The sequence below is a fragment of the Theobroma umbraticum genome, unplaced genomic scaffold (genome assembly GCF_002168275.2).
Source record: "Theobroma umbraticum cultivar Fairchild unplaced genomic scaffold, ASM216827v3 scaffold_51.0, whole genome shotgun sequence".
NCBI lineage: Eukaryota > Viridiplantae > Streptophyta > Magnoliopsida > Malvales > Malvaceae > Theobroma > Theobroma umbraticum.
The window spans coordinates 5,558,235-5,582,919 of NW_018397260.1; the positions used below are offsets into that span (position 1 = coordinate 5,558,235).

Sequence of the window (24,685 nt, forward strand, 5' to 3'; positions counted from 1 at the left end):
GTTTCATCTAGTTAGTGGAATAATACACTCCAAAAACCAAATTTTCACTTTAAATTTTATCATTAATCTACTATACATAGATTTTAATCAATTAACTTGATCTTGAAATCTTTCAATTTAGTAGACTAACCTTCAAAATTTTCCACTTAATTAACTATTTCATCAACTTTAATCTATTAATCTTTTTATTTTGAAAATATATCAACATGTGTTAGTTTCGTGTAGGGCACAAACCCCTATAAAAAAGGAGTATGTTTTGAGTCTAATGCTGATAAAAATGGGCAAAGAAAGAATAAGCATTAAAGTGAAGTAGCAATAAAAGGTTAAGTAAGGATAAGGATTTGAAAAGAAGGGATTCCGGTAGGTAGGGTTACTGCCTTCAATGGGTTGCAAGTAGAAAAACAAAAGTGAGAGAGAAAGAGAGAGAGGGGAGGCTTAGGACAATGACGGCAGAGCCCTATAGGCAGAGAGGGGAGGCTTAGGACAATGACGGCGGAGCCCTATAGGCAGAGAGGGGAGAGCAGCTTTAACTTTATTCCTTCTTTTCTATGTTTTTTGGAGATGTCCAAAAGCATAGGATGGCGGGGGGAGGAAGTGAAACCAGAATCTTTGCTTGACTTCCTGCTCTCCAATCTAATCACATGATATAATGTATAGGGAGGTGTTTGTGAGGATTGAGACATAAATTTGCTTAAGAATTTCAAAAGGATGTGTACAATTGCGTGGAAAAGTGTTTGTGAACATGGCAGAGTTCACACTTTTTCCCAAGGTCTGAGTGAAAATTAAATGGCATTTTCCGCATGGATTCTGCTTTCCAACTGGAAAAAGTGTCCTTGTGGTATTTTTCTCTCGTGTCCGAAATGCCATATTCCAGATTCTTTTCACCCCGCTGGCTTATCAGCAATGTGCATTTCAAGAAAGGATAATGAAAGCCAAGCTCAGCGGATTTTGCTCAATCTGTCCCAAGTGAAACGTCAGAACACAATACAGGATTGCAGAATTTGTACTGTTTTCCCCCCAATTACTTCACTAGTGTGCATAAACATAACCCAAACAATGGAGTCGTTTAATTTCACCATTCTTGCACCATTTTCTTGGTGAAAACAACCGCTACATTTTGGCAAGGAGCGACCATGATTAAGATGAGTGAGGATGAGAAAAAGTTGAGCAAACTGAGCTCTGTCATTTCCTGGTTTTCAATTGATAACTCGTGCTAACCTTATCTAGCTTCAGATATACCTATAATTGCCCCCCAAATCTAGAAAACCGAGCTGCATTATTGGGTAACCTCAACTGCAAAAGGCAAATGGGATAAGCCAAACAACCCACAAATTTTGGCTCTAAATTCGTACGGTTATTGAAATAATGTGAGTTGAGAAAGTCAGTCACGCCACTCCTCGTAGAGTTCGCATGGCTAGAGTCGTAGGCAAGGAAGCAACCACATTAAGTTGTGAACCCTCCAAAGAAGCAGCATCAGTTTTGGTCCCAGAAAAAGAAAGCCGAGAGTAAAAGCTACAACCACCAGTCCAAGGGTCGCTGAGCGTGCACACAATGTTTCCATGCAAAAGAAAGGATGCGTGAAACAAATAGGAAAGAAATTTGCAAGTAGCTGTAATTATTTATTAACTGCTTTACCACATTATGTGGTAGAGACATAAAAAAGATTTTACTATAAAGAAGATTCTCATTAAAAAAACAAATAGTATATAGATTATATTCAGTACCCAGTTAACAAAATTTACCTGCAATGGTATGGCAAGTCAATTGATGAAAAAGAGGAAAAAGTAAAATGGTAAAGAGAAAAGAGGAGAAAATCTCTTCAGGAGGGTGAGAATTTCTATAAGCAGCATATCGGCTACAAAATTTATGCTGCTCTAAGTTGTTGCCTGTAAATTAGATTTCTTTGATCTCAATCGCAGAAGACGAAGCAAATAAAAGGCGACCTCATGAATTCAATCTTATATAGTATTTAATTGTAACTCTAATCTTGTGCCGAAGGAACAAGAGAACAGCAGGAGGAGATATCAATTCCAGCAACCTCCATGGCATTGCAGACCCATTCGGGGACATCTCCTTTAGGAAACTGCAAGACAAGAAGGTGCCACAAGGTTCAAATAGTACTTGGTAAATGTTTGTATAAATGATCACTTGACGGAATATCAAATTAATCTAGTCTGATTGATTCGTATATGTGAAACAAATTCAGCTTAGCTACAAAAACGAAACCTGATTTACTAAGAGACTCAAAAAAGCTAACTCTGTAAAGACTAAGGATTTCCTGCTTTTCTCTGTAAAAGATATCTTGGAAAGTTTTGTGCAGCAAAGATGGTAGTGTGGTTTATGATTGAGAACCATAATCTCAGTGCTTGTCAATCAAGCAGCCAAGTGAAACCAAGGCAGCAAATGCATTATAAAATTATATTATCACCATCACAGTGTCAAAACATGGAAACAAGCACATGCCTAACTTCCATATTCGTTTTGGAAACTGAAAGTCATAAAGCTTGAAACTAAAATTTCTAAACTAGTAAGCATACCATGTGAAAGAGAAACAAAACCATACCATGTTAAAAGTTGAAGCAGATCACTAGCAAAAGAATTAAGTGAGCACTAATGTTTTGGAAAAATGAAAAAGTAGATCACACAGCTAGACAAAATTAAAAGATGGAGGGTGTGAAGCACAACAGGACAACTCTTGACATTTTATTAAAATCAATGGCATGAAGAGCGAGAGGGATGCAAATACCATTTTCTGCAAAAAATTGCACACAAACCTGCAAGAAAGATTAAGAACATTAAATTAGCGTCTACCACATGAGAAGGAATGAGAACAAAAATATGAAAGCTAGACACGTTAAGAGACAAACATACTCAGGAAACCTCCCCTGGACTATGGATGAGTGTAGATTTCTGCTAAGCTGCAATGATAAAAGACTTACTCTCTATCATTAAAAGAAAAAAGATAAAATGACAGCAGCAAAGCTTAGAACATAGAAACTTTAAGATTGTACCTGCATCATGTAATATAAATTATGATATGACAGAAGCTGAGATCCCATAGCATCCTTTGTAACAAGAGAATGGATGTAGGCCCTCGTATAGTTCTTGCATACCTATACTTGGGTAAATAAAATGTTGCCAGGATATACCAGAAAAAGAAATTTGTATATTAATAATTTGAATAAAATGTGTCACTAAATGCATACCATACAAGCACATGTAGGATCAATAGGGCGAGTATCATCAGCCATCGCTCTGTGCTTGAGTTTCAGCACTCCCTGCAATAAGTACTTGAATACCATCAGAATATTCATTTTACTTTTAAATACAAAAATGGGTTGTAATTAACACCCTTTAGGATCATGATCCAGTTAGAACATATGCCAGAAACTTGTTAACATTCATAATAGAAAGTCAATTTACAGGCAGGTAAACTTATGAGAGCAAACTTTCAAGCATAGCTATATATGCAAGGATGAACAGAACACATCAGGCACAATTCCTATTAACACACACAACAAGAACATATAAGTTATACCAGAAGGCAAATAGAAAGGGTAGGCAAGTTGTAGCTTAGTGCAATGAACACCATTCATATGTAAACCAAAGTACACAATAGCACACAGTGAACAAAATTGTCAAAAGTTAACTCTCGAAAACTTTCTAAACAAGACATCACCTCAGGAACAAGAGCGGTGCCAAAACGAGCAGTTCGAGTAGGATAAACACAGTCGTACATGTCAGCACCTAAGGCACTACAAACTACGATATCCAATGGATACCCAACACCCTGAAATGTAGCAAGCACAAATATCATGATTTAGAGCAATCTAAATGGAGACAAAAGCGGCAGTTCATCAGAATCTGAAGATGTAGATTGCAAAGATAAGACTCATTTGTACCATGACATATCGCGGTTTATCTTCAGGCAGTGCTGCGGTACACTGAGCAACAACACGCCAAAATGAATCTTTATCTTCACCGCCTGCAAGACCACCAATAGCATAGCTGTCACACAAGTAAACTAGTTAATTCAGCTCATTTTTCACTGAATCTTTACACTATTAGCAAAAAGCTGGTGGTCAAGAGAATCTAATATTTATGAATGTTAACAAAAACAAAAAGAGAGATCAGACAGAAACTGGCAGGTAAGTGAGCAATTATAGGTGACTAAAACAAAGTTATTAGCAAAAATAACTCACAAAAGAAACAATGAAGAACAGGCAGTTAAAATAGCAAACAACTGTTCTTTTAGTACTTGCTTTGCAAATGTATCACACGGGCTATCACACGACCAGGCAACTAGGTTATCCTAACTTCAACAGCACCTCTCTCAAGAATAATCATGCTAAGCAACCAGAGAGATTTAAAATTAGAGTTATATTTTCTTAAATTTGAAGTGCTAAAAGTAAAATCAACCTTTTACTTTCTAGCCCTAGAAATTGACTTAGATACAGAAATGCAGCGAGGAAAATTCTATGGCAACTTGCTAAAGTATAAACATCAAGATCTGATCATCTAGTAGAATAGAACTTCATAGAAAACATAACATGATTAGAATACATAAATGCTTGCACCTTGACACTATTCATTGATATAGAATGCACATACCCTGGTAAATTTCGATCCACCAACCCTCTAACACATATATCCCTGATAAAAACAAGCATCATGAGGGGGAAAAAGTTATTGGAAGTACTATTAGTATTTGAACGGCAGAAAAGAACACATCAAATGGAAGGTTGCAAAAGGAAGATTACAAATTCACCTTAGTACTGGGTCTAAACCACCTTGTACAATACCAAACAAGTTCTGCTCATGTGGTCTTTTGTGAGCTGTCCAAAAGATCAAGGCAGAAAAAGAAAGACCTAACTCAATCAGAAATGCCACCACTGAGACAATGACAATATGACTTAACAAATAACCACTACTTAAGACCAGAACCTTTTTTAAAGAGAAAAAAGAAAGGGCACACCAGAAAAAGAGATTCATTTTGCAATAGGTAAAAGCTGATTAATATAATCTTTAATATATTAAACGACATCCAACAATAACACTATGTTACTATCATATGATTATAACACACTGAATAAACACTTTCAAAAAAGCTTTGAAAGTCCAAATACTCAAGCCTAAACTAAGATAAACTATCCACAACAAGCTCAGGGACAGGTAAACAAGGCAAAATGCTAATTCAAAACTTAAAATATGGATAAATTATATGTTTTTCAGTCACATGATCAATTCATCAAGGCAAGAACCATCAGTAACACTCAGTCTTTAATATATTAAAGCATGATTACCAGCTATGCATCTGTCTATCCAACGGAGGGTTCGATACATGGCCTCCTCAATCCGTGGACCAGTAATAGTAGTTCTCACCACATCATCAAGAGCCATTATGATATCTGCTCCAATTCTATTCTGTATAATTGTTGGGAGAACACAAAATTAAAATGGCATATTTCAGAACATATGAAGAATAAGCCTGAGAAAGTTTTAGGAATATATCCTATGTCTACCGGTTACTATTAAGGGTTAAAAGAGCAAGGTATCAGTGATAAAAAGGTTAATGCATGTAAAACTAAGTTCTATTTACATATGAACAAAGTCAAAAGGTTTTGATAGGAACTGGTCCTTAGCCTTTGCTAGATCTTTATACTGCTGACCATCACAAACTAATAACCACAGAAGTAAAACTATCACAGACATCATGTGCTAACAGTTACAAATCTGAGTAAATTACACTATCAAAAGAACAAGAAAGTCAAGATTAGAGTTTCAAAAGAAGCATTTGAAGAACAAGCACCCCTTGTTTGTAAAGAATCAACTTTTTAAGTCAACTAAAGTTCAATTGATTGCTTAAAAGAGACCGATAACTTTGTTGAAAGACATCAAGAATAACAATAAGCCTCCTCTCCATCCTCTTAATATAAGCCAGTGTTTCCAAATTTGGAAAACCTGGAAAAAAGACTTTTGGTCATTGAGCTAAGCATGTGAAAAAAATGCATCCAAAGAACAAATAAAAATTCAACACATGCAATAAAGGAAGAAAGAACATAGATATTTATCACCGTAAGTAATGTAACAAGTATAACAAAAGTAAGCTTAACAAAAGCACCTACTTGGATTTCAATAGATTCCTCTGGTGTTAGGAGCATTGGCTTTCCATCAACTGGAGACTGAGTTAAGAAACATGAAGACTCGGTTACAAGTAAAACAGCACAAAAGCAACAAAAGAAGCAACCAGAAAGAAGTGAGCTTGCAGCTAATAGTTAAGCAGATCATTATACTCTACAACTCATTTTCATACATAGACTACAGAAATTCATGAAAACCAAAAAAAATAGGGAAAAAACAAACAGTTACCTGAAACGTCACACCCTTTTCAGTGATGTCAGCTAAATGCAGCAGTGATACCTACAAAGTTATCCCCAAGACAGATAATCAATTTTAACAGCATATATATCACCAAAACTGAAGATAATTGTGGATGAAGATCTTTAAAGTATGTAATCAGCTAAAATGATACACCCTTGATATCATGACTTCATGCAGTGTAGTAACAATGTTCTCATGATGTATAGGAGGAAAAATAAGCAAACATCACAGTTTTTTAATTCTAATTCAAATTTTTCTGATGCTAGTTCACAGAAGCCACAGAAAACAGCACATATATATGCACATATTGACAAGTACACAAAAAATTTTGAGAAAGTAAAACTTATATATAATGAGCCAAAAATTTAGTGAAATAGTATACTGCACTGTGTCAAATCATAAGACAACCATCTGAAAGCCTCCAGAATCAGTCAGCATCGCTCGAGGCCAATTCATAAATTTGTGAAGACCACCAAATTCATCAATAAGCTCAGATGTAGGACGAAGTTCCAGGTGATATGTATTCCCAAGAATTATTTGACAACCAATCTCCTCAAGCTGGTTAGTTGTCAAACCTTTTATTGTACCTGCAACCAGGAGACCAACCATGCCTTCTAGTCATTATGATTTAATACATCAAAGGAACAAATCCAGTGTATTGATGCATGCTGTAAGTGTGTGACCATATTGAGTCTTGCAAGCATTTAAAGAACATGACGCCATATTATTTTTAGCAAACACCTGAATGCAAGTCAAACTTGTTTTACACTCTTAAGAAGGCGGTAAATGCAATAGAGAGGTAAAGTATAGACTGCAGAGCACATGTATTAAAAGAATATTGTTCTCTCCTATGCCAAAAGGCCGACCATGAAACCCCCAATTTGTATAGTAGTGTAGATTAAGAAATCCTTAGTTAAGCATATAGATTTCATGTTTTGAAATATCAAACTAAGTTTTTATCTTTGAAAAATTCCATATTTTGAGGTGCCATGGTGATTTATAAAGGTGTGTGGAGATAGGAGTCGAATTGGACATGTTTTCAAGCTTATTTTTATATTTTGGAGCAAATGTATCAATACATGATGAATAAGTATCGATACCTTTTGTCCAGAAAGCTTTTTAAAAGAATTCTAATGAAAAGTATCGATACATCATAAAAAATATCGATACATTGAACCCAGAAACCAAAACTATTGATTCATTGCCCAAATGTATATATACATTTTGTCATTTTCAGAAAAATAAAAAGGGTTAAAAAGGTATTTTCACACCACCACTATAAATATGTCACATTTTTCGAGAGTTTTTCATTCTCAATCCTTTTCCCTTATTCTTCTCTCAATTAATAGCCACTCTTAACCTCTTTTCATCACAAATCATCATTTTTGGAAGATTGAAGCTTGGTAAAGTAAAGCATGATTTATTGAGGTGTTTATCTTGCATGATTTAAATACCACTTTTATGATGATTATTTAAATGTTTTGAATCCGAATGATTTCAAGAAAGCTTTCAAACCTACTATGTATATAAATATTCTACTATGTATTAGCTTTTAACAAGAGGGACAAGCCCTCTCAATAATTTCCTTCAAAATGAGTTTATGTGGATACAATGTATGTGGATTGCATGTACGCTTGATAAAATATTTTGGTGGATGTAGACATTCCCACCTACGAGCTTATGAACGATTATGTAATGTGTAATTGATCATGACATGTATGTTTATAATCATGAGATGCTTTGGTGCAAGTAGACATTCCCAACCATAGAAAGATATGATTATGAATTGTATGTGATGATGTTTCCACATGCCATATGAGATACGTATGAGAATAAAGTATGAGCTATAATGAGTATGATTATGAAACAATGATATGAGTTTTGGACATGATAAACCCTATATATTTATGAGAATCTAAGATAGGGGGGCTTAATATCTGATCCACTATGAGTTGGGGTGGACTACCACTCAAGTGTGGGTGAGGCGGGATGCCACTCACAAGAGGTCTCAAGAACCCAAGATAGTGGGAGTTAAACCCTATCCACTAGGTGTCACGGTGAATTGCCACTCCCAAGGAACCCAAAATAATGGGGGTTAAATCCTATTTGCTTTGAGTTGGGGTGAACTACCACTCATAATTAATAAGTTCTAGATGAATCTTAGAAAGATTGTAGAGGTTAAATGTTAGAATGAATATGAACAAAATTGAATGAGAGACATGATATCATACTGCAAGAAATTGACAGAAGAAAGCTTAGTTCATGTGAAACTTAGCTTGTAGGAGTGTTCCTATGGATAGAAGGTCCTTTAGAGGTAGAATGTGCAGAAATTTCTCAAAATATTTAAGTTTTATGCTTTAAGCATCGATACATGAAGAACATGTATCAATACTTTAGGACAAAATGCCCCAAGAAGCATTTTATGTAGACAGTATCAATACCTTCCAAGGAAGTATCGATACATTAGTTACAGATTAATGTTTTCACTCTGTTTTAACAAGGTTTTCAAATGTTTATAACTCTTATTTCATTCTAAATGATTTATACAACTATGGTTTCAATTAAATCCTTATGAAATGGTTTTGAATAACGTTTTACAAGAATTTGAAGGAAACTTATGAGATTATGAATGTCATGATTATGAAATGTATGAATTATAAAAACACTCTTCCCTTTGACTTGTCTCCTCCCTGTATTCACTCACGAAGTCTTTGCGACTCATAAATTAATTTCTTTTTTTTTTTTTGCAGATCAGTAATTAACTTATTACCCTTATCGCAGAGTCGAGCTCTCGATCTTCTTTGGTAGGTGTTCTACCAAATCTCTTGAAACCTAGAGGGTCAGGTCATGTTTTGTTAACAAGTCGATCTTTATTTTCCTGTTATATGATATTGGATATTTCCTTATGAGTATGTAGCCGCAAGCGGCACTATGATTTATATGTTTAAATGCTTTGACAATTAAATGTTTATGTTGGCTCAAGAGCCTTATTTTGCACCTAGGTGCCAATGTTATGACTAGATATTTGCATGAGTTATGAAAACTAGTTTTATTTTAAAAAGTTTATTCGTGAGGTAACATTCTACCATGTTATGATAACATCCAGTACAATGTTCATTAACGTTTCCACACATCGTGATGTAGAATTCCACCACGTTGTGATGACGCACTAGATTGTATGTTGATACATTGATGATAATGTGAATGCTTTATATGTATGAACAATGTATGATTTATGACATAGATCCTTGTGCCAATCATATCCCTAGAAATGGGATGTGACATCGACAGACGGCTTTGTATGTTAGATCCATCTTGAGCTATTCATGCTCATTGTCCCTTCTATGGAAAGCAATAATGTATACTTATAATGACAACTAATCATCAGCAGAATCTAATAATAACATATTCATCATCAATTTTTTGTTGAAGAGTAAAAGATATGAGTCTTCTTGGTTTTAAAAGATTACTAGAAAATTTTTGCAAATAAAATCCCTCTATAGTGCAATATATTTGCAAACCTAAAAGGTTTAAGATCCCTATGAAATTGTTTTGAACATCCCAAATATACTAAAAACTCACACTTATCCAAAAAAAAGGTATTAAAAACTCCAACCTTGCGTCCCCACAGGCATAAACAGAGGTGTCTGGCATACGAAGTGAGGGAGTGTTAGTTGAGCTGCACGAGCACGATTAAACCTCCCTAGAATCTATCAAAACCAGAGACAAATTTCCACATTAGCAAACATCCAAAGCTCGCATTGGTGCAATAAGCAAACATCTTTAAAATTCGAACCATCAAGATTGAGCAAAAGAAAACACAATGTCCAAGAACAAATGCAATACTAGCTAATAAGAACAATCAAATCTCAAAAAGAAACAGAATATGATTAACGGTTAGAAAAGTAGAAGCCAATACGGGGAAAGCAACTTCCACCGAGAGAGATTCTTCAACTAAAACAACTCCTATAATTCAGCATTTTTGACAATTGCGCTTTTCCTTGAACTCTTTACCATTATTTAACAAATGACAGACAAATTAATATTAACTCTAACACAGACAGAAGCCAGCGTAAAGATAAATTTACCTCAAAAACTAAATGTATATATAAAAAAAAAGGCAACATTCAAATTTAGAGTCCTACCTCGAAACGAAGAGCCATCAAACAATTTTCTCCCTTGTTTTCTTTAGCTCTATGTGGATAAGCCTCTCACTTGCATATAAGAAAAAATAAATAAAAAAGCTAATTATAAATATAAAAGATAACAAAATAAAAGCACCGCGGCTGTTAGCTGTTACTTTGCACTTTGCAGTCTGAAAAAGAGAAAAGATTTGAAAAGAAAAAACAAAGTTACCATGCTATGCCGCTTAAGAATACTAAAAGATCGAGGTGGAAAGAAAACAGCGAGAAGAAGAGAGTGGAAACTTACGCGAAGATATGGAGGAGGAGGACGCTCCGCCAAGCGGAAGCGCGAAAATGGAGATTGGCGGCCGATAAAATGCCCTAGTATGCGGGAGCAAAGAGAGGTCCTGCGACTCCTGTCTCCCCACGGCGGCTTTGTTTTCGTCTGACTGGGTGCCGGCACGCTTATGTTCTTTTTTTCTTTTTTTCTTTTCTTTTATATTTCTTTATTGTTTAGCGGGACTATGGGGGTATATAACAGAATGAGCAACAACGGTTCTATTGGGGCGGGATACGTGGCAGCCGGGCAGGTCAATAGGTCATTAACACTTCTATGGGCCCGATATTTATTTTTTTGAGCGTTACGCTCCTCCAGCCCATAGATATAAACGACCCATTTAACTGTATGGTCAATGTTATGGACTTGTTGTTATAGCTTAAGAAAGGAGATTTGGGTTTTATAGCTAAGAAAAGGTTCTTTGTTATGTTTCGAGCAAGGAGGAAAATTTTCCTCTACCAAAAAGGCATTTTTTGTACAGTTTTGTTATTGATATTGACATAAAATAAAAAAAACTAATAATTTTTTACCTTTTTCGCATGCCTGATATTTTGAAAGAAAGTCATTGTCAATTTTGTCATTCCTGGTTAAATAAATAGCTGGTGAAGGTTGATGAGATAATTTTTTCATAATATAATATTTAAAAAAATTCTTAAATTATTTTAAAAAATTTAAATAAATTTTTTATTTTTTTTACATTTAATTAAGTTTTTATATTTTTATTTTGAATCAAAAAACATCTTATTACTAATAATTAATTTAATCAAAATATCATATGTTATTTTATACCGCAGAACACTAAAGTGACATATTAAAATATCATAATTGATGATTATATGACATGTAAATATGTAATAACTAATGATGATGTAACATGATAATTTGGCATAATAATATGATCATAACATTTTTTAACTTTCACATAATGCCTTGTAGATATAAATTAATAAATGATATTTTGACTAATAGTAATTAATCAATCATTAATCTTAAAAGCTTATTTGATCAAAAATAAAAGTATAGGTGTTTGATTTAATGTAACAAGAGAATACAAACTTATTTAAATTTTTTTAAATAATTTAAGGATTTATTTGAATATTATGTTCTTTTGCATCTGTTACTAGTGTTAATGAATTCGAAATAACTCACAAAAAAAAACTTTGATAAATTAATTTCATATGACAAGTTATAGATAACTAATTAAATTTACATTTAAAGTAAATGAGTTGAAGTAACTATTTTTATAATGTATTCATATAATGTAAGGTGAAACATGTCTAATATGTTCCAACAACATATTTATTTCCACTTGTTCATTAGAATAATGAAAACCAAACACAAACATGGGGGCTAAGGCAAAGAATGAGTGAAAGTCTAATATATATAACTAAAGCTTCATTGCTTTCCAACATTGTTTCCAATTCTTACATGTTAACACACTAGCATTGAAAATTGTATTATCAGATAATTCAATCAATACGTTATTGTGAAACATATTAACATTATTAATTTTACACTTCAAATTGAGAAGCTTTTAGAAGGTTTAAAAACTCAATCCTAACTCCACATTCCTGGTTCATAACTTTAGCCAATTTTTATGTATTCAAATAAAGCCTCTTTGATATAATATCTAAAAAAATTCAAATTATTTAATAAAATTTAAATAAATATTTATATTTTCATTACGTCAAATCAAACCAATGTATTTTTATTTTGAATCAAGTAAATTTTTTATATATATATTTAAATTAAATATACTTTTATATAATTAGTGATTGACTTAATTAAAATATTATTTATGTTTTATTTTGTATGACGCTGATATGATATATTAACATATCATAATTGATAATAATGTGACGTGTTAAGATGATGCGTGACAAGTTAATTTGACATAGTGATATAACTATATGACATTTTTTTTCTTTCACATTAATATCATTTTAATGATATGTAAATTAGAATGACAAATGATATTTTAATTAATAATAATTAGTCAATCATTAGTTATAAAAGATTTATTTGATTTAAAATAAGAATATGAAAATTCGATTGAATATAATAAAAGAATAAAAATTATTTAAGTATTTTTAAACAGTTAATTTTTTTTTCAATATTATGTTAATTTTTGTTAATATTTTGAACATTTAATGCAACCCTCAAATTTTGAAAGTAATTATTTACTTTGGTGGAGCTGTTATTTAATTAGAAAAATTAAAAGAAAGATATTAAAATTATCAAATGGATTCATGATCAAAGAAAAGATTGCTCTTATAAAAATGCAGTTAATTAACCATCGAATCCGCTCATCCCAGCTCGCACGAGCCAAACCAATCCCCACGTCCGGACCAAAATAGAAAGCGAAGATCACTGTAAGAATTTTTTTACTGATACTATTTCAACTCCCAGTTATTTGGACTTTTTACGGTGGGTTCGGTAATTCAAATCAACGCAAAGGGGCCACCCACCCCCCACCCGTCATATTACAGACATGCATGTAGATGAAGTCGCAATTCCAACATTTCTCATTTCTGAATGAATTTTATTTTCCAATTCTTATATAAAGATTAGGTCTCTCTCTCTCTCCTTCGATTTATTAAACTAAACCCTAGCTCGATCCGCTATTGCTACCGCGATAGGAGCTACCCTCTTGTTCTATCTCTTTCAGGTTGGATCCACCAATGCTCATTTATCAACCGAAGTTTCTTTTGCCAATGATTTATTACGCTAGCTGATTGATTGACTTATGTGCAGGGGAGGAGGAGATTGAGTGATCTATAAAAATGCAGCACATTCCGGCGACGATCGATGAACAGTTGTTCTTGAAAGCGATTAGGGAAGAAAGCTCGTGGGAGAATTTGCCCAAACGGCTTCAAGCCACTCTTAATTCTAAAGAAGAATGGCACCGAAGGTTAGTTAAAGTTTGGATTCTGCTACTTTCCTTTGTTTCACCTTTTTAACTGCACCTAGAGGGATAATTTAATTTGTAGCTTTGAAGAACTTCAGTATTTTGTTTTAATAGAGTAACTTCAGGATCAATTTGCAAAACAGAGCAGATAGTAACCGTTAGTTTTCTTCTTTGAAGAGGAAATACTTACTTCATGCTTAATATAAGATTGGGGGATTAGTTGATGTTATCTCAAGGGAGTTCTGTGAAATAGTTCTATGAAATTATATGGAAAAATAGAATTGGCATTGCTCTTTTATACGCCATCACAAGAAAGAACTTTGTAAGTATTCAGATGTTCCAATTGAGCATTGAGGTTCATCTTCCGTGAATAATATTTTGTGCATAAATGATTTGGTAAAACTCTTTGATAAATTATCCAGCATTCAGGTGTTACTGAATTTGTTATGCAATAGTCATCTGTAATTTGGTATAATTTTGTTGTTTACCCAACTATCATGCCGTGAATCAACATATGCTCATTAGGTTTTGGGAAATTTTTCTTTCTTGCATTTCTTAGAATAAAAAATGAATTGGTTTCGGATGCTGACATTTTTTAATCCTTTTTAAGGAAAGCAATTTAATGTCCGGTAGCTTTACAGACTACTGAATATAATTGTGCTTTCAGTTTTCACTCGCTATTGCAATTTGCAAACTACATTTCTTATTCCCGTTAAGCATTCTTATTACCCTGATTAGTCATTTGAATTAAATGCTCATCTTTTTGTGTGCTCTTGGGATTAGTGTTCTATTGCTTGATCTTACCCCCTTATCTTCTTTTTTTTCTTTTCTCATGGTAACTCCATTTAGGATTATTGACCATTGTATCAAGAAAAGGCTCCAATGGAACACATGTTTTGCTCGCAAAGTTTGCAAAGAAAGTGAATATTATGAAGAGATGATGCGTTACTTGCGAAAGAACCTAGCGGTGCGTGATAATTAGAAAGTTTTTGGAACTTTCTTTTTATTTTCCTGAATATGATTTGCTATGTAATATGTTTTCACAAAACTTTTGTTCTCATATGATCAATATTCTTGTTTCACAATGATTAAAGAATATTTTTTAAACTCTCAATTTGGAACTTGAATGAAAATATGTTGGTTTTTTTCCTTTTGATGTAGAAGCAGAACTATCATGGTAAGAAACTGCATTTAAGAGCAACACCGGCTACGTTTCTGGTCTTGTAGTATGGCTTTCATACATTGACTACTTGAATGCATTCTCCTGTAAAAACTATTCCCATCAGTTGCAGTTTGTACGAGATGTTGAATGACTCCCTTCCTTTTTCTCCACTGATACATTTCTAGTGGTTCTTTGCACTTCACTTTTTGAATTTCTTAATTGCAGTTATTCCCTTATCACCTTGCGGAGTATGTTTGCCGTGTGATGAGGGTGTCTCCTTTCCGATATTACTGTGATATGATATTTGAGGTTATGAAAAATGGTAATTGCTCCCTCCTATTTGGTTTTCCCTTGCAACTTCCTTTCTATGTAATGATATGAATGATGATAGAAAAAACTTTTGGCTGAAGCTAGATCTGGTTGACTGATCTGCTGTGAAATCTCATATATTGCATTTGGCATCTCGCTAGAGCTATGCTTGTTTTGTCTTTCTGTTCTTCAAAGATTGGCATTCATATTAAGTATATAATTGAATTATTGAATTCCATTATGGAATTGCTAATACTAAATTGCTCTAGATTTTTCTAGTTTAAAGTTCAATAAACTTCAACTTATCCAAAAAAAGAAATTGCAATAGATTTGCAGGTCTGCTATGTGATTAAGTATTTCTAGGTGTATATAACAGCTTAAATGCATCTATTTTTATCATGTAGTAGTGTGAATTTTGCTCACAAAGACTGATCGCCAGGGTGCTAAGGGGGCAAGACAATAAGATACAACATAGTGAAATCATTCTATATGGTGGTTTGATTGACCATTATTTGCTAAGTAGATGAAAATTAGTTGATAGCATGACCTGTTTGGTACAGATTTGTTGGGTGGTTGGAATTTGAAACTTTATGTTGATAGAAACAATAGTGACTGAAATCTAGTCATGAACAATTGCTAGATAAAAATTGGACACATCTTGAAATGATTGCTTGAAGAATTGAACAGCTAGAGATGATTATGTTTTCTTTAAATGCATCACAAATGTAATTTTCTCTTTCTGCCCTTTTTGCCTTCAATTCTTGTCCTGGTAGAAAGTAGAATCAATTGCAATGATGGCTATACATTTAAGCGCATGATTTGAGGGCTCTTGAAGGATTACTGGTAATCTTAGAGAAGGCATATTCAACATCCTTGTTTGATTTGACCGAGAGTTTCACATGTCCAGTAAACATACCTCCTGGTTCTCATATGCCTTCTTCAACCAGTAATCAGATGTTTCTTCTGGTGCTTCTAGTACTATATTCTCTGTGCCTTATCAACAATATATGACAGTTTGCATGTAGAGTTATGCAATCTGTCAATATATATATAATTATATTAAGTTTTAAAAAATTCGTCTCTAACGTCTCAATCTTAATTTCTCTAGTGTTTGGGTTTACAATTTACAATATACATTTGACTTGTTCTTATTGAGGTTTTTATTTGATTGGTTCATCAATCCTATAGTATTGCCTATTTGCATTTATTTGCATACACAAATATGTGTGCATTTATATGCATATTTAGTGCAGCATTGACCTTTCACCAATTGTTACTGCTTTATAAATCCATGTTGGCTACATATTGGATAGGTACTGACCATTACCAGGCATTTCTTATTGTTGACAGAGCAACCTTATGACAGCATCCCAAATTTCAGTGCTGCTGATGCCTTGAGACTTACAGGAATTGGGAGAAATGAATTTATTGATATCATGAACAAGTGCAGGTCTAAGGTACTGGATCAGATTTTTGCTTACAAATTCATGGCTGTAACTGTGTGCTGGTGAGCACCATGATTGCTTGTGCATGTGCTTTCTCCTTTATGTATGCCTGCACAGGTGATCCAAGCCAAATACATGCACTTGCACACTGACTAATACTCATCATCATGCTTGATATAATAGCAGTTGTAACTGGAATAGATTGTTTTATTCTTCTGGTAGTTGCTTAATAGGCAGATTTGAACTTTGATGGTAATAGCAAGGCTAGACTGGAGAACAGAGTTCGAACTCCTTCCTTTGACAATTATGCTTATTACTCTTTACTTGAGAACAACAGAGGCAATAATAATATTAAAGCATTGACTTTCTGCCTGATGTAGTAGAAATTAGGATTGTTTTACAAACTGGCTAAGCTCTAATAGTCCCCCCTAGATTTGTTGGATGTAGATATGTTGATAAACTTTTTATGGTCATCCTAATGAATCCATTCTAATTGAGAAAATTATTTAAGCTACTTGTGTTTTACCGTGCAAACTTTTGATGGTGTTATTTGTGTTGCATTTTGCAAACTAGATTATTTTTATGAATCCAGTGAAGTACATTTTTTGTTGTCTTACCTATTGTTTACTTATCTGGAGCTATTTAGAAAATTATGTGGAAGTTGAACAAGTCGATTGCAAAAGAGTCATTACCTACCCAACCGGTGGACTTCCCAATTGAACCTTGGTGGGGAGTTTGTCTTGTTAACTTTACGCTAGAAGAGTTCAAGGTGAGGTTTCTGATGAGTCTTTGTCTTATTGTCTAGAGAGTGTCATCAGATTAACTTGATATTATGCCCTTTTCAGACACAACTAGTTGTCTTTGTAGGTCTAATCTGCAACCTTACATTCTTTGTTGCTTTTATAGAAACTTTCAGAAGAAGAAATGGCAACAATAGATAAAATCTGCAAGGAAGAAGCCAATGCATTCATCCTGTTTGATCCTGATGTTATAAAAGGTCTTTATCGCCGGGGATTGGTCTATTTTGATGTCCCTGTCTATCCAGATGACCGGTTTAAAGGTCAGCTGTTTGCTTTCTGAATTGTTCTGCCAAAGTAGGATTTCTAAATTTGTCCATATTTAGCTCTTTAGTATAATAATTAATTTTCCAAGTGTTTGAGGTTGCAAGGTCTAAAAATATACTTTTTGCTAATCACTCAAATTTCATATTTTATTCATGTAATTAGGTACATACATGAGTATTTTTGTTGTGAATTAATATTCTCTGGAGCATGGAGTACTTGGATCTTTTGGATTTGGTGAAACATTGACCTCTTTGACTCCTCCCACATGGTCCTCTTAGTCAAATGAAAATTAGGAACCATCTGACTGTTTAGAACTGAAGGAGAGAGCAGCTTTGTCGAGTGACACACATTAAAGTAGGCTGTTGTAGTATATTCACAAACAATTTACGTCAGAACATAGACATCCCCATCACTTATTTTTGCAATTTGGAGAATTTTCTTCCTCTATCCTAAAGCAAAGTATCTTTTCTTCTTTGAAACTGAACTTGGTTTAGGATGATGGACTTAATGCTGTTATGGCATGTCTTTATAGTTAATGCTTTGAATACATTTTCCTAATCTGTTCCATAAATACCTTTGACATTAAAATCCCATATTGTTTGGTTTTTCACAGCAGTGTTCTTGTGAGTGTTAGTTGGTGGTAATTTGGACAATGAAGTATAGTCAGCTTGATTTTTGTTGATTGATTAACCTTATTGAAAGTAGAATCCTAATACCTTTCATATTAAGAAACTCTGTAGTTTCCCCCTTCTGTTTGTTTTTTCGCATGACTTGACCAGAGACCTTGTCTGTGAAGTAAATAATTGCACCAAGAGTCCAACCAGTTGGGAGAGAAATAGAGAATCGATAGATTCCTCCTATTCAGGAGTAATTTAATCTCTTGCAAATGCATCATATGACTCTCTGTAGTACTGAGCTCTCCAAGCATGCTTGTGCCCCCCTCATCCTTAATCCTTACCAAGGGAAGTATTTGTGAAATAAGACAAACTCCTATGGAGAACAAAGAAAAAAGAAGATGGCTCTAAGAGATGCTCTTGTCAACTCGAAACACTCAAAAATCCTTTTCCAAACCTGCTTCCATTTTCAGTCAAGAAATTGATAAAAAGACACAACCCATTGCATTCATCGGGGGTGTTTGTAGTGACTGGGGGTCCAAGCACCTAGAAGCGACTTATTTATCAGCCAAGCATTCTTCTTAGGGGCCTCCTTGTTATTTTCCCTAAAAAATATATGACATTGAAAAGATATTAGTTATCCATGCTTTCTTTTTACCTGCTTTTCTTTAGGATACTTTTATGGATTACATTATTGAATTGTATTGAAATTTTAATTCTGCTTCCTGCTGCTTAAATGTGTTATGAATTGGCAAGGTGCCTGACCACTTCTGCTCGAGTCCTGTTTGTCCTTGTGCGTTGAGTTATTAATACTATAGTAGTTCAGTTTCTAGGCTTGAAGGGTTCGTTTCAAACAAGGAGCAGTCTTACGAGGATCCTATTGAGGAGTAAGTTATCGTTTGATCTTCTGGTCATTTCAATGTTGTTTAGTAGCGATTCAACTTAGATTTTTAAAGCTAGTAACTGCACTATTCAGGTTGCTATATGCGGTTTTTGTTGTTTCAAGTGAGAATGCAACTGTTGCTGAGCTGGCATCAACCTTACAAGCAGATCTTAATCAACTTCAGGCTGCTGCATCTTTTGTTTGTCGCTTGGGATGGGCAGTAAAAGTAATTGACCCGGCATCTGTGCTTCAAGACAACACAGGTGTACCTCCTCATGGTGTCAGTCTTGCAGATGAAGACGATGCCTCTCACCCTAGTTCAACCTCAGCAAACATGTCCACTGATAGTGAGACTGCTCAACAGGGAGATTTATGGGGGACAGAAAACTATGGGCCCCATTCTAGTGATGCTCGGGTTGCTTTTGTTGTCGATGCTAATATAACATCTTATCTTATGATGGGCTCTGTTTCACCAGGTTGGGTACCTTTTCTCTTTATATTTTTGAACGACTACCTTAGATGTCATTCCCATTTTGAATGTACCCCAAATATTGCTTCTGTTGGACATCATAACCATTAATACAAAATAAATTTGAGCTCGGCATACCTGCTATTTAGATACGATGCTCAAATTCCCATAAATAACAATTTGAAATGAACTAGAGTTTTGAGCATTGTATGCTTTGGTTGCTGTACACAAAATAGGCCATAGTTTTAATTAGGCATCATAGCCTGTAAAGATGTACAGAGGTGGCCATAATGTTGGGTTGCTCCTGACTGGTTTGTTTACCCTGATATTTGTAGGAGCTCTTCAGATGGAATTATTTAACTGTTATTGTTTCTTAATGTGAATCTTCCTCTTCATTTAGGTTTTGTTTGGATGCTAGTATGTAAGGCCAATTTGTCTTTTTCTATTCTTATACGTACTACATCAGTATTCAAATACTGGTAGCATTGGCAATACTCAATGAAAACCTTTAAGAGAAGAGTTTCTCTTTTATCAATTATTAGTGCATATGTAGAGTTGTATATGTGAGATAGACAGACACTTAATGTATAGAAGAAAGAGTAAAACACATAAATTGATTCATTATTGCAGTCCAATTGTTCTATGCATTACATGACCACATTAAGCGCCTGTTTTGCCTGCCGAAATCGTTGTAAAAGTTTTGTTAGATTGACATTATATGAATTAGCTAAGAGTGTCTTTTCTCTGCTTTAAATTTTATTGTGTTTGTCTATTGGTTTCTTATTGCTGATCTTAGAAGTTTTAGTTTGGAGCTTTAACTTGTAGCCTCTAGAAGATCATTTTTAACTTTTATTAATATTTAGAAGCTGTTTTTTCAAAACCTTATCCAGCCCAACTTCAGCTTTCTAGAGTAGAAAAGTTGTTCCAAGCTAGGCCAACAGGTGCTACCTTGTTATTCCATGGTGGTGGTATCATGAGGGAGGAACATAGACATATTATAGTCATTGTATTTTTACATCTGCTGATAATTAGACAGGTTCCAGTATTTCGCATAATAATTTGTTATGGTTTTGAATTTATTCCATCTGTGTGTACTTACTGTTTCCTTTTCTCTGACATAATTTATATGTCCTCTTACTGCGTTTTGCAGGATTGAAATCTCATGCTGTGACATTATATGAAGCAGGGAAATTAGGTCATGCTAGCATTGCAGATCTTTGCAAAGACCTGAGCACATTAGAGGGAACAAAATTTGAGGGAGAGTTGCAGGAATTTGCAAATCATGCATTTAGTCTCCGCTGTGTCTTGGAATGTCTACTATCTGGTGGAGTTGCCAATGACACTAAAACAGTGGAAATTGCTGATAGAATGGGAGTGTCAGCTTCTGTCCACGATCAGTCTACTCTGGTAGCTGACACTTCATTGACTGATGTATCAGAACAATCTGCTAATGAAACTGGAGAAAAGATTAATGATACCAATAATTTAGAAATATCTCGGGAAGGTTCTGTTGGGGATGACTCTGTACCTGAAACGATTGGTGATGATAGATCTGCTACCCTATCAAAAGATGGTAATCTCGAGAGTGAGGATTCCAAGTCAGATCTGATTGTCCAGAATGATGATAAACTGATACAGATGGAAGGGCCTGAAATAGGAAAAGGAACTTCAAGGAGGAAAAAGAAATATCGAGTGGATATCCTCCGCTGTGAAAGCTTGGCTGCACTGCCAAAGACAACCTTAGATCGGTTATTTCTTCGCGACTACGATATTGTTGTGTCTATGATTCCTCTTCCATATTCATCTGTTCTTCCTGGACCAGCTGGTCCCATTAATTTTGGTCCTCCCTCTCACTCATCGATGACACCGTGGATGAAATTGGTGCTATATTCAACAGTGGCTAGTGGGCCTTTATCAGTTGTTCTGATGAAAGGACAATGTCTACGCATGTTGCCTGCACCATTAGCTGGTTGTGAGAAAGCCCTTTTATGGTCTTGGGATGGTTCATCAATTGGAGGCTTAGGTGGAAAGTTTGAAGGAAATTTAGTTAAGGGAAGTGTACTTTTACACTGTTTAAATTCTCTTCTCAAATGCTCTGCTGTTATAGTGCAGCCCTTCAGCAGATATGACCTAGATGGTTCTGGCAAAGTTGTTACACTGGACATACCTTTACCCCTTAGGAACTCTGATGGCTCAGTTGCTTGTGTAGGGGATGAGCTGGGACTATGTGCAGAGGAATGTTCGAAATTGAATGATTTGTTGACTGATTTGGCTCACAAGATAGAGTTATGGACGGTTGGTTACATTCGCTTATTAAAGCTTTTTAAAGAAAGAGAATCGGATCATTTTGCCCCCGATGAGGAGAAGTATGAATGGGTTCCATTAAGTATTGAATTCGGGATGCCTCTTTTCAGCCCTAAATTATGCAATAATATTTGTGAAAGGATAGTCACATCTCGGTTACTTCAAGCAGATTCACTTACTGAGCATCATGATTCAATGCAAAGCATACGTAAAAGGTTACGTGATGTTTGTGCGGAGTATCAAGCAACAGGTCCTGCAGCAAAACTTCTTTACCAAAAGGAGAACCAAAAGGATCATTCAAAGGAGTTATCGAAACATCTAATGAACTATGCTAGTGGAAGATGGAATCCACTGCTAGACCCTTCTTCTCCCATTTCTGGAGCATCTAGTGAGCATCAAAGATTAAAACTTGCGAGCCGGCAGCGTTGTCGGACTGAAGTTTTGAGCTTCGATGGTAGCATTCTTAGGTCTGTTAAATCAGTCTACTCACTTTCATTTTTTTCTCTTAATTTTGTTTTCTCTTTGCAGTGTTTGCTTGTCTATTATTTATTTGTAGTGTTAAATTATGTCTGCAGATCATATGCCCTAACTCCCGTATATGAAGCTGCCACAAGACCAATTGACGATTCCACCCCATTAACTGCAACAAAAGTTGATCCCGATGAAACTGACAGCAAAGAAATAATCCTTCCTGGTGTTAATCTTCTTTTTGACGGTGCTGAGTTGCATCCCTTTGATATAGGTGCTTGCCTGCAGGCTCGCCAACCAATTTCCTTAATAGCAGAGGCAGCATCAGCCTCTACATCCTTTGCAATTAAATAGGTCTTATAGAATCTTGTATGAGAAGTGTAAATAGAATATTTGTCCAGAGACTGACCAATGGAAGTTATTGTGTACTTCATACTACGCTATTCTGGTTATCTGCTTCATCTTTGAAGTCATTCTATGGATGCGAGTGAGCGATTACATCAAAGGTAAATATCAAGATTTTTTCTGATGATATGATATTTATTAGTTTCCTTGGATTTGTAAATCTGTTCATTTCCTAAAAGGTATCTTTCTAATTATTTTGGATCATCAGTGTTAATGAGTAGCCACTTGGCTGCCCTTAGGACTAGGACTGCTGCAGAATGCAAAGTTAATTGAGGGATTAACTTGTTACTTTGTTGTATCTATGGGTAAATTTATGGATTTAGGGATAATTTGGTGTTTTATATTTGTATTTTGGATCTTAGTTTTATGTTTATTTTGTGTCTAATTAATAGAATGAGCGTTGCTTGGAGGCTGTATAAATCAATGTACTCTTTTTATTGAAACATAGAATATTATTAGAGATATTTTAGCACTATTGCTATTGTGAACTCTGTGATGCAATCAACCTTAGGTGCGACTCCTAAGGTAACGGAAATTTAGGTCTGAAGCTTAGGTTTTTCTTTCTTTGTCATTGTGTGATGCAATTAATGAACCCTAGGTATGAAGCTTAGGGACTTTTGTTTATACAAATTTTCCTGTTATTTTCTCATGATTTTTAGATTATAAGGCAGCTATAAATCCTAGCCCCGGGCTGTCCAACATGGATGAGTGAGATCCAGTGCTGATTATCTTTATTGGCATAAATGCAGATGCTCTATATTGCTTGAAGGCTGCTTCTGGATTGTTGCGGGTTAGCATTTCTTCTGAAAGAATGGGGAATCCTTGTTTGTGACTAGTAGATTTGATTACTGAAATATAACCCTTCTCTTGGTGCTTATTGGTTGCAAACAAAGATAGAAAGTAAGTTTTGCTCATGATACATATGTGGAAAAACGAGACATTTTTGGTTTACTGTATACGGTTCTAGCTTTCTGCTTAAGTTGCATAGATTTTTATTTGAAATTTTCTTGCTAGCTCTTGTATGTGGAAGAGAAACCCTACTGCATTGTGGGAAGAGATGAATTACATCAAACATATTCGGAGAAAACGGGGCATGGATTTTTAGTGTAAAGTTGCTCTCTCTCTCTCTCTCTCATTAATTCATATCGACATGAATCCCTTCATCAGGTCTACGGGGCTGTGGTAGCGGGCGAAATAGAAAGTTGGCTACAAGCGAAGCTACTTATAAACTATGGTCAAGAGAAACATACAAGGATTATGGATTTACTCAGAATACAGACAGTTAATATGTTCTTGTTGTGTTCGGCAGGATAAAGTTCTACACTAGTATAATTCTTTTCGTCTTTATATGCATCATCCGATTTTGTCATGTTCACTAGAAAAAATTCTCAATGTTGGAAGCAAGAGGTTTAGTGTCACAGATTTCTCATCAATAAAAGATGACATGGATTTTGAATATGTACATAGAAGTGTAATTTTGTTTGACAAGTATATTTATTAAAGTGAGAACGTGAGTTCACAATAAAAAGCATTAAAATATATTCAAATTTTTACGTAAATGGAATCTATAAACATGAAAAGAAAACGTGACCTCATGACACTAGCGCATGATTACAAAATGAATTACTAATAGAATCTCATCAAATAAAATCTTTATTGTTTGCAAAGGAGAGTTTTAGGTAGAAACATTACTTCAACCATAGTCACACATCTCATGATTCAGATTTTAGATACCTGCAACTGTTTTAATTTTTATACAATATACTATACACAATTTCTTATTGTGGCACTAAAACATTCCCTTCAAATTGC

General features: G+C 34.6%; 2 protein-coding genes across 7 annotated transcripts; one reads left to right on the plus strand and one right to left on the minus strand.

Moving 5' to 3' along the window:
- Positions 1 to 1,654: 1,654 nt before the first annotated feature.
- On the minus strand, positions 1,655 to 10,996 carry LOC110417241 (uncharacterized). Of its 3 annotated transcripts, XM_021429481.2 has the most exons (17): positions 10,813 to 10,996; positions 10,682 to 10,696; positions 10,527 to 10,595; positions 9,998 to 10,091; positions 6,790 to 6,968; positions 6,370 to 6,420; positions 6,126 to 6,182; positions 5,304 to 5,424; positions 4,769 to 4,835; positions 4,612 to 4,653; positions 3,903 to 4,008; positions 3,680 to 3,790; positions 3,207 to 3,278; positions 3,012 to 3,113; positions 2,872 to 2,918; positions 2,747 to 2,774; positions 1,655 to 2,083 (listed from the first exon to the last, which is right to left on the minus strand). In XM_021429481.2, the coding sequence occupies exons 3-17, from the start codon at positions 10,542 to 10,544 to the stop codon at positions 1,982 to 1,984; spliced, it is 1,197 nt and encodes a 398-aa protein (XP_021285156.1). In that variant the 5' UTR covers positions 10,545 to 10,595; positions 10,682 to 10,696; positions 10,813 to 10,996; the 3' UTR covers positions 1,655 to 1,981. The 3 variants fall into 3 exon arrangements, with proteins under 3 accessions (XP_021285156.1, XP_021285155.1, XP_021285154.1); XM_021429480.2 differs by lacking the exon at positions 10,682 to 10,696; XM_021429479.1 differs by having other exon boundaries at positions 10,527 to 10,696.
- A 2,322-nt stretch (positions 10,997 to 13,318) lies between these two features.
- LOC110416410 (FAM91 carboxy-terminus protein) lies at positions 13,319 to 24,379 on the plus strand. Of its 4 annotated transcripts, none has more exons than XM_021428410.2 (13): positions 13,319 to 13,510; positions 13,597 to 13,753; positions 14,600 to 14,717; positions 15,138 to 15,234; positions 16,572 to 16,678; positions 17,313 to 17,435; positions 17,573 to 17,726; positions 19,171 to 19,231; positions 19,321 to 19,703; positions 20,847 to 22,467; positions 22,576 to 22,974; positions 23,623 to 23,773; positions 24,041 to 24,379. In XM_021428410.2, exons 2-11 carry the CDS (start codon positions 13,626 to 13,628, stop codon positions 22,820 to 22,822), a joined length of 3,039 nt encoding a protein of 1,012 aa, XP_021284085.1. In that variant the 5' UTR covers positions 13,319 to 13,510; positions 13,597 to 13,625; the 3' UTR covers positions 22,823 to 22,974; positions 23,623 to 23,773; positions 24,041 to 24,379. The 4 variants fall into 4 exon arrangements, with proteins under 4 accessions (XP_021284085.1, XP_021284084.1, XP_021284083.1 ...); XM_021428409.2 differs by lacking the exon at positions 24,041 to 24,379 and adding an exon at positions 23,888 to 23,984; XM_021428408.2 differs by lacking the exon at positions 24,041 to 24,379 and having other exon boundaries at positions 23,623 to 23,984.
- The last annotated feature ends 306 nt before the right edge of the window (positions 24,380 to 24,685 follow it).